Source organism: Epinephelus fuscoguttatus, linkage group LG8, assembly GCF_011397635.1.
Source record: "Epinephelus fuscoguttatus linkage group LG8, E.fuscoguttatus.final_Chr_v1".
Lineage (NCBI taxonomy): Eukaryota > Metazoa > Chordata > Actinopteri > Perciformes > Serranidae > Epinephelus > Epinephelus fuscoguttatus.
In genome coordinates, this window is record NC_064759.1 from 26,752,388 (window position 1) to 26,772,009 (window position 19,622).

General features: G+C 40.5%; 1 protein-coding gene across 1 annotated transcript in view; it reads right to left on the reverse strand.

Annotated features, from left to right (window-relative positions):
• The window catches only part of sntb1 (syntrophin, basic 1), a 61,135-nt gene that overhangs the window by 35,478 nt on the left and 6,035 nt on the right, over window positions 1–19,622 (reverse strand). The window contains exon 2 of the mRNA XM_049583422.1: window positions 5,475–5,727. Within this exon, the coding sequence (XP_049439379.1) occupies window positions 5,475–5,727 (253 nt within the window). The remainder of the gene's footprint in view (window positions 1–5,474; window positions 5,728–19,622) is intronic.

A 19,622-nucleotide genomic window follows, 5' to 3' on the forward strand; every position in this document is an offset into this window, starting at 1 on the left:
TCAACCTTCTTGTGCTCTTAAAATGTTTAATACCTAAACCAAGACTTGTGCAAGTGCAGCTGTTATTTTCACCATACAGACTACGTGCCTTCTGAAATGCAGGATTGAATTTGTTTCATATGTTTAAGGGAAAATGTTTGACACTTATTTACATTTTCAGGAAAAACTATTTAAGAACAACTGGGCAAATATTACATAAAGCCAATAGCCCCTTAAGGGGCCGTTCAGATGTAGCGTCTTTTGCGAGCACAAATCCATTAGTTTCAATGTAAACGTGCGTCAAGCTCGCTCACAATCCAAAGCGACACTGTAACGGTGTGCATTCGGTGTGATGCGCCAGTTTTTTTGTGCGCATCCACGGCGCACAGAGATGGAAAAATCTCAACTTTTCCGAATGCAGCAAGCACACTGTATGTCATGTGATAAGAATTAACCAGTCAGCTCCACGGACCTGCTTCTTCCTTTCCGTCCAACGGACTTCACAACATCCGGTGGTGTGAAAGGCAGGAAGCAATGGAGGAGCGACTGATCATTCTTGTCCAGGGATATCCAGGGAGTTATATGACCTGTCTTCGTCGTACTACTTTGACTCCAACAGAAGGAACAATACCTGGAGAATTATCAGCTCGGAGCTTGGGATAACTGGTGAGCATGATGATACGCTATTTTTATGGCTTTGCAACTTTTTTACTCCCCCTGTGAGTGACAGGCGGTTTTGGTTGCTTAGTAACGGCAGGGGGGACAGTAGCGCAACCTCCGAAGCGCCTAGGATAAAAGGATGGAAACAGCACAGCTGGCGTATTCCACACGCTTTTAGATGCTACATCTGAACGGGGCCTAAGATGGGTCCTGATCTTGACACTGTGTCTTTAAGCTAGCTTTAAAGAAGCAGCTCGATATTTTGAGGAATGCACTCATTTGCTCTCTCTTTCCGTTTCTATATTTTCCTTTGAAAAGTAATAAACCAAAATTTGTACCTATTCTACGTAATGATGAACCTGTAATTCGTGCTAACCAACGTGTTTTCGAAGGGTGTGGTCATGTGACAACTATGCTGGCAGGAGTAAAGTAGGAAGCACCCCGAGCAGTCTCGTTAGGAGGAAGGTTGGGGCGGTGGATGAGTCAGAAAACATAGAACTTTTCTCCAGGACTTTTCCCAGGCGACTGTTGTTCAGTACCACATGAATTATGGGTCATTTTAAGGTATGTTGTCACCATGTTGCTTTAACTTCTTCTGTAATGTTATGCTAAGTACAGAACTTCACATTAAGGAATAATGTAATGTCGTTCATGGGATGCTAATTCACAGGATATGATATGAGCTGTTGTGTGTACATTTTCATAGGAAATCATATAAACTGTTGTATGAGGATACTGTTAGTGTATAATCACTTAAAACTTAGGTTTGTTTAGTCTTCGTTAACTTAGAATGAGCCCTTCAAATCTACACAGGGAACCTCCAGGGAACTTCCATGGAGCCTGCCGTGTCTACAGTGGCCCTGAATGGACCAACCAAACACTAGCTCAAGTGAGGGCCTTCTGCATTTTTACGTTGAAGTGAAGGTGACTATAGGTTCACCTACATGCTTGAAAAGGGAGGGGTGTGCAGAGGGTTTTCAGTTGGTTGCAATCTGTACGTTCACCACTAGATGTCACTATATCCTACATATTGCTCCTTTACGGCTACAGCTGGTCACTTTTACAAAAAAAAACCCTTTATATTTGCTGCATCATCTCCTGCTCCTATTGCCTCTAATGGCATTCTCAAGAATTGATTGTGGCGCACTGAAAACAACCAATCAGAGCAAAGGAATCTAAGGCAGCTGTCAATCATGTCAATCACTGTTCATGAACTGTGGTCAAACTGTCAAAATAGGCAGCGCTGATCAAATTTCAATCAAGATCCTGTTACTGCATTGCCTATTTCTCACCTCAAATGCTTTCAGAAACATATTTTAGTGTACTGTTTAGCTGTAAAATGCGAAAGTTAATCATCTGGCAGCCATGTTGGAAACATATGACCAAAGTACCAAGCATCGCCAAATGCCCAGACCAACTTTGTAATTTTACAGCTCAACACTAAAATGTCTGTATGTGAAGTGCGGGGAGTTGAGAGACAATTAGCATAGCTTATATAAATAATAATTGCCATGTAGCCTACTTTTCTGATAACGTTCTTATGGTAACACTCGTTGACTTCCTGCTTATCCACAGAATATTTTGTTTGTAGCACCACTGCGTTTCGGAGCATATTGTAATGAACAAAGTGCTTGCACAATGAGTAATGGCCCAATGCTACAGTGTCTCCTGCAAGTATAAACAAAGCTTTAGCGGAACATGTTTTAAAAATTTGGAGAGAGGCAGGCTAGATGTTTCTTCTTGAACCCTCTCTTTATGCTAAGCTAATCGCCTCCCAGCTCTGTCTTCATGCTTACTGTAGCACACGAGAGTGGTTTTGATTTTTCTGACCTAATTCTTGGCAAGAAAGCAATAAAGTCAATTTCCTAAAATGTAAAACTGTTCCTTTAAGCCCTTCAAAATGAGCTCTCTCAAAAATCATCTACTTAGTGTGAACATGGCCTCAGATCTTGTCAGCTTTTTAACAGTTTTCGGTGCCCTCAGAATGGCTCATGAACACAGTTACTGTAAATATCTTACTCTGCAAAGCCTGGAACAAATCTTTGTTTCTTTGTTTTTATTTTGAGGGAAATAAAAGTTACATTAAACAGGAGAGCCAGCCAACAGAGAACCATCTGCTTTGTCTGTGGGTGCTGTTCGTATTTTTCATTTTGTTTACAAGTATTTTTTTTATATTGATTGTTTGTGTGTGTTAGCATTTACATTTTACAGTCACAGCGTTGAGCCGTCTAACAACGTCAATACAGACAGAGGGAACTTTGAAGTCGCTGCTCACTATTATGACTTGACTTTGATGTTGCCTCCGTCGTCTGAAGCTTTGAAGTTTAGTGAGGTTCAACTATCTCACACTTCTAAAATCATACATATGCAGAGGGGGACACACATGGATGGAGAGACAGAGTGATAGAGAGACAGTGAGAGCTGGAGAGAAAGAAAAAAGACATAAATCAAAAGCAAGGCAATAACGGGAAGAGGGAGAGATAGAAGGAGAGAAGTGATTCAGGCAGATAACAGAGAAAGCTGGGAATATGGAGAGGGAGAGATCATAAAAGAAAATAAAAGGTGGGGGACAGAAGGAAGAAAACAGGGGCCGATAAACACAAACAAGTAGGAAAGAGTGAAAAGCCCGAGACAGGAGAGAGCAACGGCAAAACAAAAAGACAAGCAGGAAGGGAAACAACATGGTAGAGAAACAGAGAAAGAGACAACTGGGACAGATTCACAGATTCACAGGCTGACACCACAAATGTTTAAACACTAAATCTCTTTCTGCCCCCATGCTGTTTGATAGGGCCACTGTCATATTACTAACCAATTAACTTGACGACACCTCCTAACAGACCACCCCCCTGCTGACTGAGAATTATCAAAGTGCCACTTCAAACGTCCGTCTTTAAGAAAAACTGACTAAAAAAAGTCTGAGACAAGAGTACTGGGTAATCCCTTCAGGACAGCAGAAGAAGGCTGCAGACACTGGGGGGAGACTTTTCTATTCTCTCTCTCTGTCACACTGATGAGTAATAGAGTGGAGAAGAATGGGTTAACCTTTGGTTCATTAAGGTAATCATCTTTTGGATGCTTTAAAGTTGAACTTTGGAGCATTTGGAAACCTCCGAGTTAGTTCAGGCAGTCAAGTTGAGGTCATCACTACAAATTCAGTTGGCATACTTTTCTCACTGCAAATGCACTTTCATAATAGTAGTGTACTTGAAGTTGAACTGAAATATATATATATATATATATATATGGTTCAATTACAGCCTGTAGCGCTTTGCTGCAGACTGGAACATGCTTTAACATTTAATCTGTCCTGTCAAATAACGCCAAAATAAGCCCAAAAAATCTTTGAATAAAAGATTCTTCATTTATAAAAATATAAATACCACTGATGAAAGGCCTTGCATTTGCAGCAGGGGCGTAAATATAGATAGTGCAGACAGTGCAGTTGCACTGTGGTTCATGAGGTGGGGGGCCCACAGAGATAGTTTTTGTAAAACAGATAAGAGCATCTATAACAAAATTATATGCTTATTCCAAATAAACTATAATAGACTATTAAAACTATTAATTAAATTAATAATTTTGTATTTTCCTTGGTATTTTTTGTCATATACAGGCATGCAGTGATGATTATCGACACCCCAGGGAAAAAACAAAAGCGGCATGCAGTGAGTGTGTGAAGCCAACACATTCCCACTCCCAACTTGTCAAATACTGACGGTTAGTCAGTCGCCCTACAAATCATGATTAGAATTATGATGCTCTAGGTCCTCCCCCAATGGCAGTTTTGGACTTTCAGGAACAGCGTGTCAATTTACGCTTGTTACATGCAGTGTCTTTTCAAAACAAACTTTCAGTTTTACAGGAAATGTACAGCTTTTCGTCATTTAATGCATACAGTAGAAAAAATAAACTTAGAACGCTGGTAAAAATCTTCATTTTTTGGTTTACTTCCTTGGGTTTAGGCAACAAAAGCATGTGGTTAGGCTTAGAAAAAATACCATGGTTTGGCTAACAACTATGTTTGTTACTAATGTAATATAATGTGCAATGACATACGTCACTAGTATAGTATGCTCGCCTGGCTTTTGCTTTCACATAGGACACAAACAGCAGGCTGCCGGGTGAAAGTCCGGAGTTTGTTTGACCCATCCACCTCTTTGTACTACAGCAGCTGCCTGGACCGCCAAAAAATGCCGCCACCCAGTGAGTTTCATACCGCCACTAAAGGGTGCTTCTGTGTGTTGGTGTCTGATGTTGAGGGCCACTGACCAAGTGTTGGTATTGACAAATTAGGATTTAGACCAGATTGGTAAAAATGTGTGCAGCTTTCCAGTCAATTACAAAGGCTGAACAAACAAAGAAAAGAGCGATGGCTACTGCTGTCACACAGGCAACACTGTTTGGATCTCTGGAAAGTGAGATCCAAAAACACACCTGTAATTACCACTTATTGCCATAAGTGCCGCAGAAGAAAATTAAATGGGACTCTTCAAGATTTAACTTTACATCCCATACAAAGACCAAAACCAACAGCCTATTAGTCCATCTGTCAAAACTTTAGAACTTTCCGATCCTCTCTGTGGCTTCCAGCTCCAAGCCCATTTGTTCCTAGTGGAGATGTAAATCTTTAAAAACAATTACAAGCAAGTTGGCTGACTGAACTATGTGAAGTTAATCAATGAGCTATTCATTAGTCTGTCAATGATAAGCACAAGAGGAGCAGACAGATACTATTTAAGAGAGACTGAAAGAGACGGCGGCATTTCCAGAGAACTGCCTTCAGCTCAAGAATGTGTGTGTGTGTGTGTGTGTGTGTGTGTGTGTTCACCTACCTGTTCTCGGGGTCTGGTATGGTCATGGCTCGGGTTACACAACACATCTTGAGTGGTATGCACCTCCTGTCGCCCTGCAGAGACAGGGACGGCTGGGTAGGAGAGCTCGGCGGGTCAGGTGAAGAGGAGGATGAGGAGGAGGTGATTGGAGGGCTGCCGAGACGGGGAGATTCAGGAGGGGGTGTTTCCCAGCCGATCTCTGACACTGGGGAGCCCTTTTTGACGTACGGTGTGGCCTCACGCATGTACTTCACTGGGCAGAAAAGGAAGACAGAGATTTCCAATATACAGTAAGACATGGTAAAGAAGGTTGAACTGGGACATGGAATTGACACATTTAGAGATTTAAATGTTCTTAAATGCATTAATTGGTAGAATAGAAGTATAGAAACTACTTCACTCACTAGATCCCTGCAACAGGGCTTGGTCCATTTGGGCGAGCAACATATACAGATTACTGATTAATTTAATTTCATATTGTTAATAAAAAAACTGCAAATCATGTCTCCTCACTGAAGAGCATGCTGCAAACCTTGTTTTATTAAACGCTTAATGAATGAATTAACTTGCAAAAAGGAAAATGTATTCTTAATTATGTATTCATACTCATTCATCAAGTGGCTCTGCACCCGTATAACACAACTACCTAAATTACTTTTAATTCAACTTCACCGAACACTGAAATCTGACACTGTGTTAACATCGTTTACCAAAGAGGCCAGTTCAAATCTGAGTGGGATCTATGTGTGTGACCTCATAGCCATCTTTTGACGCAAAGCCCATATCAGAGGCAATAAACAAATTGCTGTTTCAAGAGGTTTACTCTTTTGAAGGCAGTTTGTCTCCGTAACAGGTCAGAGGAGGGATGTGGGGATACCAGAGATGTTTAGATACACAGCAGAAATAGAAACTGTTTAATTAGGGCCCCTCAGAGGCATTTGGCACGTATTACAGACTGTCATGGGGCAGCAGATAGAAAGATAACTCTCTGCAACATAACTGTGCATAAATGATGCTTGAACTCAAGATGTGTGGGTAGTCTGGAAACTTGTTGGTTTGACATTTTTTCGACAATGAGTTTGCTCAAAAGCTGGTTCAGTTTTTGTTTTAAAGAAAGAGTGGATTGTCTTTAAATGGACAGTTCACCCCAAAATCAGAAATACATATTTTACCTCTTACCTTTAATGCTATTTATTGAGCTAAATTGTTTTAGTGTGAGTGATGAGTGATGAGATGTCTCTTAAAACTAGGTGGCACTCGGCTTGTGGTGCTCAGAGCACAAATAAATGGACCTGTGCATGTATGGCGCCTTTCTAGTCGTCCAACCACTCAGAGCACTTTTTACACTACAAGTCATATTCACCCATTCACACACACACTGGTGCCATCTGTTTTTTAACACACTCACTGATGGAACAGCCACCAGGAGCAAATTAGGGTTCAGTATCTTGCTCAAGGACACTTTGACATGCAGACTGGAGGAGCAGGGGATCGAACCTTGACCTTCTGATTAGTGGATGACCTTCTCTACCTCTGAGCCGCAGCCACCCACATTTGGAAAAACTCAACAGCAATGTCTGTTTTCAGAAATCATGACCCGTCTACTCAAGGTAATCCACAGACCTGTGTGTGAAAAGTTTCATGTAGGAACTATTTTATTTCTGCCAAACTATAGCTGCCAACTGTATCACTGCAAAGAAGGAAGCCTGCATCAACTACTTGCTCACCTAGCACCACTGAGCTAGCTAACGTTACAGCTCAGCCGAAGAGGATCCGATATGTTTACCTCTTGTGCTGCCACAAGAATGAGCTTCTTGTCCATGTGTAGATGCACTGTTCCTCCTGCGCAGTAATAACAGTAGGCAGGTGAAGTTTGGGACAGTGAAAATAGTTCCTATATGAAACTGCTACCTTGAATAACAAGGTCATGAATTCTGGAAAAAGACATCACGGCTGGTTTCTTGGTGCTTTATGCACCACAAGCTGAGTGCCATCTAGTTCCATTATATTGGAGAGAAGGCAGACATCTCTACAGCCGATATCGCCTACGCTAGGCAATTCATACCAAAACAATCTAGACTGATAAATAGCTCCACGGGTAGGAGGAAAAATATGTATTTTTGATTTGGGGGTGAACTGTCCCTTTGAAACAGACCTTTATTACATATTTAAAAAATGTGTGTACAACATGTTAGAATGAAAATAAAACAGTTCTTTGTTTGTTGCACACACAGCAGGAAGCTGTTGACCAAATGATGACCTTCCTATCACAATGAACTGGCATGCTGTCTATCGCTGCTGTCAGTTTTGAAATGACGACAGCAAATGTCAAAGAGCTGATAGCCAAAATAGAGTCAGTTAATTTCTTAAAATGCAAGCATGCTGTAATATATTCATCCTAACTGAAATGATGATTCAAACCTTGTCTCCGCTGCTACAGGCAGGCAGCATCAAGAGAGTTACAATCCTGAAAAACCCTGAACCTACCCCCACAGCTTCCAACATCTCCTGATAGGACAGTCACAACTGATGCTGCCGAATACCTCAGAAACCCCGGTTTCCAACCGCTAAACAGAAAGATTTACTTGTAAATGTCAAACTCTGAATCACCGGAGGCTTGATAACTATTTTAAATTCCTCATGTTTGAGACGGGAGAAGAAAAGAGACGACAGGACACATGTCTCAGTGAAAGACAGAAATAGAGAGGCAGAGATAAAGCGGGTGTTCAGCGCGCTTTCTATGTCCTGAATGTTCTGAATCCTTGGTATGCCCTGGATGTTTAATTGGCATATCCCACTGTACGAGCTGGATATAATTGGCATATGGCTGGTGGCATTTGTAATCCAGCAAGTGAACTATTCTTGGTAGAAGCACTATGGACCCCTATGAGACTGTGTAACAAGCCTAACCGCCAACCTGTAGAGAAGTGATGACAGGCTGACACATAACACAGAGGAGGAGACGGGGGTGATGTGAAAGTGTCCTCAATGGACCTTCAGTGACGACGTGATCCAATTGCACAGCAGAATATAACCCACACAGTCGGATCAGATTAAAGGACTGAAAAATCCATTTGCTAAAACGCATCACAACAAGGCACAATGTGAGTGGATTCAATGGGCTGAAAAGATCGAATCTGATGCAGCTGGATGATGACAACCTGGTCTGGTTTTGTGTATTAGGAGCCGTGGATCTATGAGACTAAAGTGCCACAAAGGCACATGTAGGATTTAAATTCAGAGTGGAAGAAGAATCAAGGCTTTAAAATCTGAGATGGATTTATGCACAAAGATACACACACTGTCTACCTCTCTGTCTCAGCTGCAAAGGAGCAAGCAAATACCTTATATCCCGAAGTGTGTGTGTGCCCGCCAGTTATATTGATGGACTTTGGAAACGGTCTGACAGACATTCCCTTGTAAACATTTTATTAGACCCCTGTTATCAAATGCATTATTTAATTTTATGACAGTGGTGCACAGTAGCAAAATGACAACATGGTCTGTGAACCACATTGTGCCTCTTAAAATATTGAATCTACAGATTTCTTTAGCTTCATTATAGTTAATGAAACTGTATAAACACAGTTGCTGTTGGGAATATAATTAATGCATGATACAACCATATCATCAGCACAATACATCCGTCTAGTGTTGCGGGGGCGCAATCAAAGGGAGAAATCTGACACTGAATTATAAATCAAAATCTTCGACTCCCAAGGACTCCCATTAACCTCTTGCATCGACTATAAATCTGGCTTCAGACTTTACGAGGCTTCACTTACCCAGGAGTGTGACAAAGAAAAACAGAATGGAATGTAGCACTGAAACAAGTGATGTATTAATCACAATTAATTTCTATTTGAGTCATTTATCAAGCAAAAATTCTTAATACTCTGGTTTCAGGGTGTGAAATGTAAGGATTTTCTCTGCTTTATACGACTGTAAATCAAATATCTTTAAAGGGTAACATCAGTATTTTCCAACCTGGCCCCTGTTTTCCCTTTTTAATGTCTAAATGACAAATGGGAACAATGATTTTTCAAATTGGTCCAGACCCCCGCAGCCAGCAGCAGTAAAACAGGCTGCAATGTAGTCCCCGCAAGCAACAGAGCGCCATCAGTTTAGGTTCCCATAAAAGTGCTTGCTTTTACCACTGACAGGCTTGGACTGTTATTAGAAGTGTCTGACAACTTATTGAAAGTATTCCCACAGAGTTAAGGATTGAGATTCTTTTCATTTAACCAGTGAAAGCCCCAAAATCACTATCGGCAAACATACCAGACTCCATGTAAGCATTTGAAACCTGAGCAAATTGGCTTGATTTCTTTTAAAAACATGGGAAGAAGGCAGTGAGCAGCTTCACTAGAAAATCAAGAAAATTAGCAAAAAGTTACAAGAAAATTTAGCAAGAAAAAAAAACAACAATTAGCAAGAAAATGTCCCGTAAAAAAGGGCTAAAAATAAATTTGAAAAAAAAGCATACACGCATATAGTATGTATTCCATAACATAAGTTGGAATACATAATTATGATAATCATAAATATAGTTTTCTGGACATTCATTCATTCACTTTCATTCATTCAATCATTCATTCATTCATTCATTCATAATTATCAATCCAGGTTTTCTGGACATTTTTCCCTATTTTTTTTTTTTTAATTTTATTTTTTAATTTTTTTAATAAATTAAAAAAAATAAATAAATAAAACCTGTTTGCTCAGGTTTTTAAAGGTTTAAATACTTGTGAAAGGCATATGAATGCAACACAAGAAAACTGATGTCAATCCATGTTTCAAAGGGTTAAATAAACAGCAATGTTAGCGTGTATACAGACAGCATATTTTCACTAAGCGTTTCAGAGTTGGTGATTGTGGGAACAGTGGAAAGACAGCTATTGGGAGAAGTGTGTTTTAGTGTTTATCTAAATGGAGTCTGGTGAGTGTGACGAAAGTGATTTCAAGGCTGTTTCTGGTTAAACAAAAAGGATGTTACTATTTAACAAAAATAGTCTATCTCTGTAGGGATCCTTTCTATAATATTGTCAGACACTTACAATAACAATCTGAGCCTGTCAGTGGCAAAAGCAAGCACCTATAGTGGACGTACATTGAGGGTATTTAATTACCCACAGAGATTACATTTTAGCCTGGTTTGCCTTGCCAATACTGGACCAACTTCAAAAATGGTTGCTACACAAAAACATGGGAAAGTATGGTCCAGGTTGAAAACTATCAAACTTACCCTTTAAAGTGGCAGTTTGGAGGTCACTTTTGGCCCTGGGATTATGTGATGGACACTTTTTTTCTCACGTTTTTAAATGATTATTAGGGGTACATTTTATTTTATACACACTGAATTTCAAAATGATACTACAGTCATGTGGCCAAACAAGTCAATCATGTATTATAAAATTACACTCCACTTTCTAAACTGACTGATTTGAGAAGAAAAAAAAAAATCAACTTCAAATGCAGCTATGATTCAAACATAATGTTTAGTGGGTGATTTGTTTTCAGTGAACATTTACAATGACAGTCCAGAGGGAGGAAATGTAAACTCATACAGCAGCGTCACTGTGCCCAGAAATAGAGCTGTAACTGTTTCCAGCGGAGGGGAAAATAAATGGGGTGGAGTCCATGTGATCATTACAGCGGAAGTGTGTAAATGTGTGTGCGTTCCCATGGGTCGTGTTTCTATTCCATTACAGCACCAACGCTGCCAGCTCTGCACAATAACCTCAATAGCATGATAAGAACTTGGAGAGGATAGAAGAAGACTTGCTTAGGCCTTCGTTTGAAAGCAACAGTTACATAAGTCAAACCAAAAGATCCTAATGAGGGGCAGTCCTTCCCCATCTGTCTGATTTTAGTTTCCATTCTTCTGGCCTGTGCTTAAGACAAGCGCACACACAGACACAGCTAAATCTTTTTCATTATGACTGCCACCCTCCACTTCATTCAGAGACAGTAGCTTGCTGTTTCAGTCGTCTTGATGCAGATGTCTAAATGGTGATGCATCACCAGAGACCAACTGTTCAGCTCACTTCCTTTGATGATATTTAAAAAACCATTCACTAATTCTGAAACTGCACTCAACCTCATTCACTTACTTTCCAAATGAGGCCATTCATCTCTTCAGAAGTGTTCAGAGCTAAAACACACATGCACAATGTATACACACACACTTGTTCAGTCGCATTCCTCAGCGTGTGTGTTTGCGCAGCACCAACCCCCTTCCACACACACACACACATACTCTAAGCTCTATACCACAAGGTGTAATTACTATATCAGCCTCATTGTGTCTTTTTCACTTAATGGTCCTTAACAGCATTTAATGAGGTCTGAAGTCATTGGACTTTCTGCCATATGCTTTAGATGGGGATTTTTATTTGGTGAGAAAATGTACCAAAGGAAAAAAGAAACCTCTTGTCATTAAGCCTGTGGGAGAGAAAGTCGACGGTGTAATGTTGGTGGAAGCTGGAAAGAGAACAGAGCGGGGCAAAGAGGTAGCAAAGAAGAAAAAGGCTCCTCTGATTGCAGAATGAAGGCTTTTACTCCTTGACGGCACTGAGCAGGTAGCTGGATACTACAGCAGCACAAAAGGCCTTTACAAATCCACCCTCCAGACATCTTTTTGTAAGATTTGGACCAATATCTCAGAGAGTTCAAATATCGCCTTCGCTGAACAATGAACAATCACTAAGGTGGAGGACCTTTTTATAGAAGGAATATGACAATGAAATTTGAAATGTGCATGGGCAGAATTACTCACTGGGCTCTGAACTTGATGTCAAACTGTTACAAACTCTGCAAGCTTGTAACTTTTAACATGTAGAGAGGAAGAGGCGTGAAATATGTGTTAAGAAAAGACACTGATCTGATGAAAAGTCTTGGCAAAATTTCATGCTTTAAATGAAATTTAAGAGATAGCAAAAGAGAGCTGAAATATTATTTTCGAGCCCGTAGATTAAAGAGAATGAATAGCCAATGTCATACATCTCCTGTATGAAAACATCAGGGTAGATTGCTCTGGCCTTGAGGATGGGAAATTTGAGTCACCGTGTGTGTATACAGGTGTACTGAAGTCTGTACCAAGAGAGTAAACAGAAACATGAGTAGTGCTCAAGAGCTTATTTGCCAAAAGTCAAATAAGCAGATGCAAATACAGAAGATGTCACACCCACAGTGTGTTCAGAGAGACATGTTAAATGTGACATCTTCATTAAACTAAACAATAACCTGCATATTAAAGGTCCAAAATTTCCCTACCATATTAAACTGCAGTCAGGGCTGTAAATCATTATCTTGTATTACATTACACCCTTTACCCTTAAGCAGATGCTTTTGTCCAAAGTGAATTACACTTGACTGTTCCCCAAATCCCTCTCCTGTGTAGCGCTTGTCCAATCATAGCTTTGCAATCATAACTACGCACTTCGGGTCTGTCAAACTCTGGATTTCTCCACATACTGAGGTGGTGTGCATGTTGTTGCAGCAAGATACTAGACGTTTCAAAAGTTAAAAACCTAAAAACAATCGGCCAAATGTGAAAAGGCACAGACACACCACATTGACATCAAATAACTGGTGGCAATGCAGGCCAGCTGTTGCGTCACCTCACGTCACCTGTGTCTCAGCCAAACATTTACACTTGAAGACACCGTAAAGACTACAGCCAAAGGCCAACTAGCACATACGTTCAGGAAATAACTCTCCATAGCTGCAGGCTGTGGTAGTCTGTATTCATCATTCAAAAAGGGAAACCTATAGGATGGATTCATGACACTACTTAGCCAGTCAGCACATCAATAACACAACCTGATATTGATACAACAAATGATATTTACTGTGCGCTAGTGAACAATAACACAAACAATTACGAACTGTTTCTGCTTAAGAGCACAATGGCTGCTAAAAAGAATAATCTTACCTAATATATCTAGGTTGTTTGATCTCGCTCCCTCTTGACTTAAGTAGTTTGTTTGCTTTCCTCACTTTTGTTTCTCTTCTTAAACACCGGGCTGAACTGCCTCCTCTCACTGGCAGACTCTGCTGTCTCCAATGCCATTCAGAATGCTGAATTAGCCAAACAAAAAAAAAGCCAACAAGGGCCAATCAGCGCCAAAGGTAGGGGACACAACCAAAACACTGCGGTGACAGATGCTCACCGACAGCCCGACATTGACCGTCGTCCTAGTGTGTCAGAAACATTACAAAACATTGTGTTTATCTCCTCTAATGTGAAATGCAATTATTAGCATGCCCTGTTAACAGGCCAGCTTCCTATAGAAATAAACTATCCTTATGGTACTTCCGGGGTTACAGGTTTCGTTTAAAACCACATCTTTGCAATTTTTTCCCCACTGTGTGGTTTTTAACCTCAGTCTTTTAGCATGGTATCATATGTGTAGCCCTGGAGTGCATATTTAAAGGAATACTTCATCCCCCAAATTACCATTTGTATATCAATTACTCACACCATTGAGTGCACAGTAACGTTGCCCACGTACAGTTTCACATGGTGTGTGTTTGGGATACAGGTCCTAGGAAATTGCAGATCAGTTTTTGTGAATTTGATAGTACGATTGCTTTATTGAAAGTACAGTAGTGCCTTTGCCAATAGTGGGATAGTTAGTGGGCTAAAACTGTACATTAGTAGTTGAGGTAGCACGTTGAAAGGCAGATAGTTGAAGTGTTTACAGGTTGTATTGACTTTAAAGTGGGGCACACTGGTAGAATGACTGACTGACTGACAGAATGACACACTGACAGTTTCCATGATTATTTTCAGCATACCATACCATGACTCAGTCATACCAACAATCAGAAAAAACAACAACATTGGGCCACAGGGGGAGCCACAGCGATCGGTCGCATGTTAGCCATTTCTAAGCATTTTTCTGTTGTTATAGCGCCACCCAGTTGCCAATTAGAGTTACATTTCTCCAGTCACCTTGAGGCGTCCTGTTCTACATATCTACCAAGTTTAGTAAAAATCGATATGGCATGGCGGTTAGGCCTAGATAAGAAATTAGCTCTCTAGCGCCCCCATTTTGTTTGATGGGGTCAATAATGGAGGGGTCCCCTCAGATCATGTGTGGTCACGTGCCTACAAAGTTGCGTGGTGATCGGTGAAACCCTTGAGATGTTATACACCTTTATGTGATGAGCCACGCCCTCCGCAATATTCATTGCCTTACAGAAGCTCAGGTTTAGTAAGTTTTCCAACTTTTGCCAAGAGGGAACTTTAGATATTGGTCCCTAGATTATGTTCACCGAGTTTCATGCAGATCGGTCAAACTTCCTAGGAAGAGATTGATTTTAAGTGTTTTTCAAAAAATTAAAAATGGCAGAAAATCTAGATCATCGGAAGTTATGGGTTCTTGAGACAAATTTGTTCCTCATGAGGAGAGGCATCTCTGTGCAAAGTTTCACGTCTCTACGACATAGACATATGCCCATTCAAAGTTTGCAATTTCAATCGGTTGCTATAGCACCCCCCTTTGGCCAATTGATGTAATATTGCATCATTCACATGACTCTCTACCACTGTGCCAAATTTCACATGGAGTGACCAATTCAGAAAAACGTGGAACAGACACACCCACAGACAGTTTTTGTCATTATATAGTAAGATTCGTGAAGAAAATTGTTTCTTTTGCTTGCATGGCTCTGGGATCCAAAAACTGATTAAATTCTTCATGAACTCAAGTCATAGGGGGCCGCATTTAACTACAGCAAAACCATATCAAAACATCCCTTTACAAACTCTAACACAACTCGTACAGTATAATCCAAGTCATTCATCCAGTTGTATGCTCAATCCTTCTCAAACACACATTTTCGCTAAAATCTTAGTATTTAGAACTGAAATGAAAGTGAAACTTATCTATGGTCTCTTTAAAGCCAGACTCCACTGACAAAAACAGCTATTTTACCTCGCTGAACATGGACACTGCTGATCTATCACTTCTTCAAATAGTTAGTTTGTGTTATTGTGTGGCTTTGGTGTTGTAAAAAATTAGATCAGATTCAGTGGAGTGTATGTGCTGTGAGACAGGAAAGTTTGACAGTAGCAACAGTAACTAACAGCAACAGTTACTAGGGGGTTCAGGGTTAGCTGATGACCTATTAGTGCGTTGAAGCTCTATAGTCAAACATTCTCAGTGCATCATCCTCTCTACCAAAATCTTATGTATATTCTGCTGTCCTGGTCGTCCATGTTTAAACTTGTCTCCAGTCTTTCAAGGAAATTCCTCAGTGTTTGCTCACAAGAACCAAAATAAGCAGTGGCAACTATTCCTAATGCCAAAAGGATGTTAGCTGAGAAAAGTGGAAAAAGTGAAAGGCGTGATACATAATCTTCATTAACATCAATCCTCAAACCAGTGAGCTGTGTGTTCCATTATTTCTATAAATGGCAGCATTCACCACCATATTCAGTGAAAACCACAACCACAGAACGTGTGAACAGATGGTAGTTTTTACAGTAGGCTGTTGACTCATCTACAGTGACACAGATTCAACAGAAGTCCGTGAAGCTGCATAACAGACTTCTTAATGTGGGTCATTTTTGGTCACCCTGTTGAATCTTTTTCAAATTCCCAATTCAATCATTAAAGTGAAGTATTCAGCCACCGTGGGGTTTAGTTTTATGCTGACCATCACAAGAAAACTGGGACAAAACAAACAGAATGTACAAAAACACAGCGCTTACACCTGGAGGGGAAAGGAGTTTTTGTCTGCTTCAAACAAAGCCAACAGGATGAGCTTTAACTCTCTGTCTCTGCTTTTGTTTTGGCTGTATAAACATTCACAGGGGAATGAATGATTGAATCTATTATCTCCGCCACAACAATCACTACTGCAACGCCACAGTTGTTGTTATTATCATCACCACCGCCATCATCCGCTCTGAGTCAGGCTCCACAAACAGTAACGGAGGAGATGATAGTTTCTCTAATGACATAAACAGGCAGCTGGTAGACACATCGACTCTCTCTTACACACACTCACACTCACACACGCACACACACACACACACTCTGCACACTCAATCACATATACTGACTGTAGCATCAGTCTAGACTACATTGTTGATGACTAAACGTGATTACACACACATATACACACAGGCTCCTAAACACACGCTCTGCATCACACTACTGACAGCGGCACATACACACACTCACAGACATACCCATCCAGATGTCAGGTGATGACAGGTACTGCTTGTTAGGGGATCAACAGGGGAGCTTACAGGACACTGACTCATTTCCTGCCTGCTGAAGTGTGGCAGATGTTCTTTATTGTATTCTGACTTTCAGTTCTTCTTTTCTTCTGCTTTCATGTTTAGGCTTTTCTTTACGCTTGTCTGCTTCTGTCTGAAATCAAGAACACACTGTTTCAAAAATGGCAATGAATTTCGATCGTAAATCCACCACTTCTTACACTTTAAATTGCATGTGTGAGAGCGGAAAGCTTGACAGGTGCAGCAACAACAAAGCAGGGCAGAAGTGTCACTTTCTTCAACTCTAGGGTTTGACTTGTGTCCAACCCATATTTAACCAGGTAAGTCCTGCTGAGATCAACTGAGATCAACAATGGACACCTGGCTAAGACAGCAGCATACAAAAAAGTTACAGCCAAACAAGCACACAATAAAAACATAAATGATATACATTACTGCGCACAATGAGAAGAACCAACCGATTCATTCCTCCTTGTACATGAGAGCTTTAAAATCAGGCAGAGAGATCAATTCACATAGTTTCTTTCTGAATGTTATTCCAAGTCAGAGAAGCAGAGAACATGAAAGCTTTCATTCCCAGCTCAGTCCGTGCACTAGGAACAGACAACAAAACTAAGTCTTGAGATCTCAGACTGTAGGTACTACCAGACCTCTGTTCAATCAAGGTACAAATGTACGAAGGGAGTTTACCCAGCATGGCTTTGTAAATGAACAAATACCAGTGACTGAGCCTACGAAAGGTCAAAGATGGCCAACCAGCCCTGGAATAAAGCGTACAGTGATGACTGAGGGCTTCACAATTTGTAACAAATCTCAGTGCACTATGATATGCAGTATCTAACATATGCAAACAATGTGCACATGTGCCTTCATGTACAGCAAATCACCATAATCCAGAACAGGTAAAAACGTAGTAGCAACCAGTCTTTTCTAGCAACAAAGGAGAAACAGGACTTGTTTCTGAAATAAAATCCTATCATCAGCCTCTGCTTTTTATGCAGATGAGGCTGAAGTTAGCCTCATCTTCTGCCTAGAAGGCTTAGATTCTCAAATACCATATTACAACAGGAACTAAGACTCTTTGTTAATGCATACAAATTACTCAAACATACTATTATTTACCAAAAACAGTTATACGCTTCACACCTACATACAGTATCTACTAGGCTTGGGCTATATCATGGTATTACAGTATACCAGGGTACTCGATAACCTGGTAGGTAAAATTTTCAATACCGTAGTGCTGCACGGTATACCGGTACTAAAACAGTACCACAGTACTAGAGTATTCCAAACGGTACTATACTGCATTTGGAAAATACCGGTACTTTGAAAATGATTCAATTCATTAATTTAGTTAATTTATTTTACTCATTTATGCACACAAACACCTTTCTTGTTCCTATTGGAGCACAGATTGTGCAAGTGGTGTGTATGACAACACCTGTATCAACATCCGCAGCTGGCGCATGTGAAAAAAGGCAAGAGAAAGTCTGAATCGCAAAGGGAGACAACACGAGACAGCACAAACTTGGTGGAACATTTGAGCAACCAAACCATGACGTCCATACCGAGGTACTTACCGAACCATGATTTTTTGGTACCGTTACACCCCTACCATTTATTGTTCTAAAGGTTTGTATCCAAAAGGACTTTTCCTTAGGAAAAGTACCTGAGAGTATAGAAAAGTATCGAAATTCATATTGGTATTGGTACCGAAACAAAGATTTTGGTATCGTGACAACACTACAATACCATCAAAAATACTGATGCTGCTCGTTCTACTAAATTCATAAGGATATGCTGTATTCAGGTGATGTATTGTAGTGTACAGCTGGTGCCACCAGAGGCCAGTCTCTACTGGTGGAACAGGCAGCTTAGCCAACAAAGATGGCGACTGTGATTATAGTTCTAAGACCATAGTTAAATAATCTCCTTTTTTAAGTATCTGCACCACAAGAATTAGGGATACTTCTTCTAACAATGTTTTGTGGGACGTCTTTTAGCTCCTCTTTCAGCATCTCTTCAAGCACAAGAGGGATCGTGAGTGACCCAAGTGTATGGTGAGCCAATGCAGAACCAGCAACCAGCATTTTTTAAAACCTGTTTGCTGTGTAAACAATGGACAACACCAAACAAAACACAAACAACAGCTTGTAACAAAAAAATGGATACAAGGCAACTTTGACTTGTCAAAGCATAATATAAGAATCTTCGATAATCGGCTCACATCACTTCAGCATTCCTGTTGGTGGTGTTAATACAAACAGAAAAAGCCCTTGAAGGTATTAACAGTAGTTCTCGGGGTGAGAGTTTTTGTCAAGTGTCTCTAAAACTGTTTGGTCTGAAAACACCTTATGACATAAGCCCTGTTTCCACCAAACACTTTCGGTATGGTACATTTGGAACCAGAAATAACCCTTCAGACATGGTACCTAGACCCTAGCGTTTCCACCGCAAACAGTAGTCTTAAATGTGTCCGTCCAGCACTCACTGTATTCCCTCATTACCGGTGACACAGAAGGAATTCTGCACCTCGTTTATCATCCACATAAAGAGGTTGCATGCCTGCATTTTCAGAACAAAACAGAACAGGCTAGAGTGAGACTCTCTCTTTATTGACTATTTAAAAATAGGCTGGTGCATTTAGTCCTTCTAAGGCAAGCTCAGGGGTTTGGTGTTGCCGGAGCCCACAGGAACGACGCTCCTCAATGCTTTTTTTTCTCTGAGTGAAGATTGGGATATATGCCATCCCGGTTGAAAGTAATACATATAACCACTAGAAGATCCACTCATTACTAAAAGTGTATGTCATATAAAAACTAATGGAATGATCAGAGTTGTCACTGTGTCTTTAAGGTGGATTCACATTGTCAGCTCATGCATTGAGT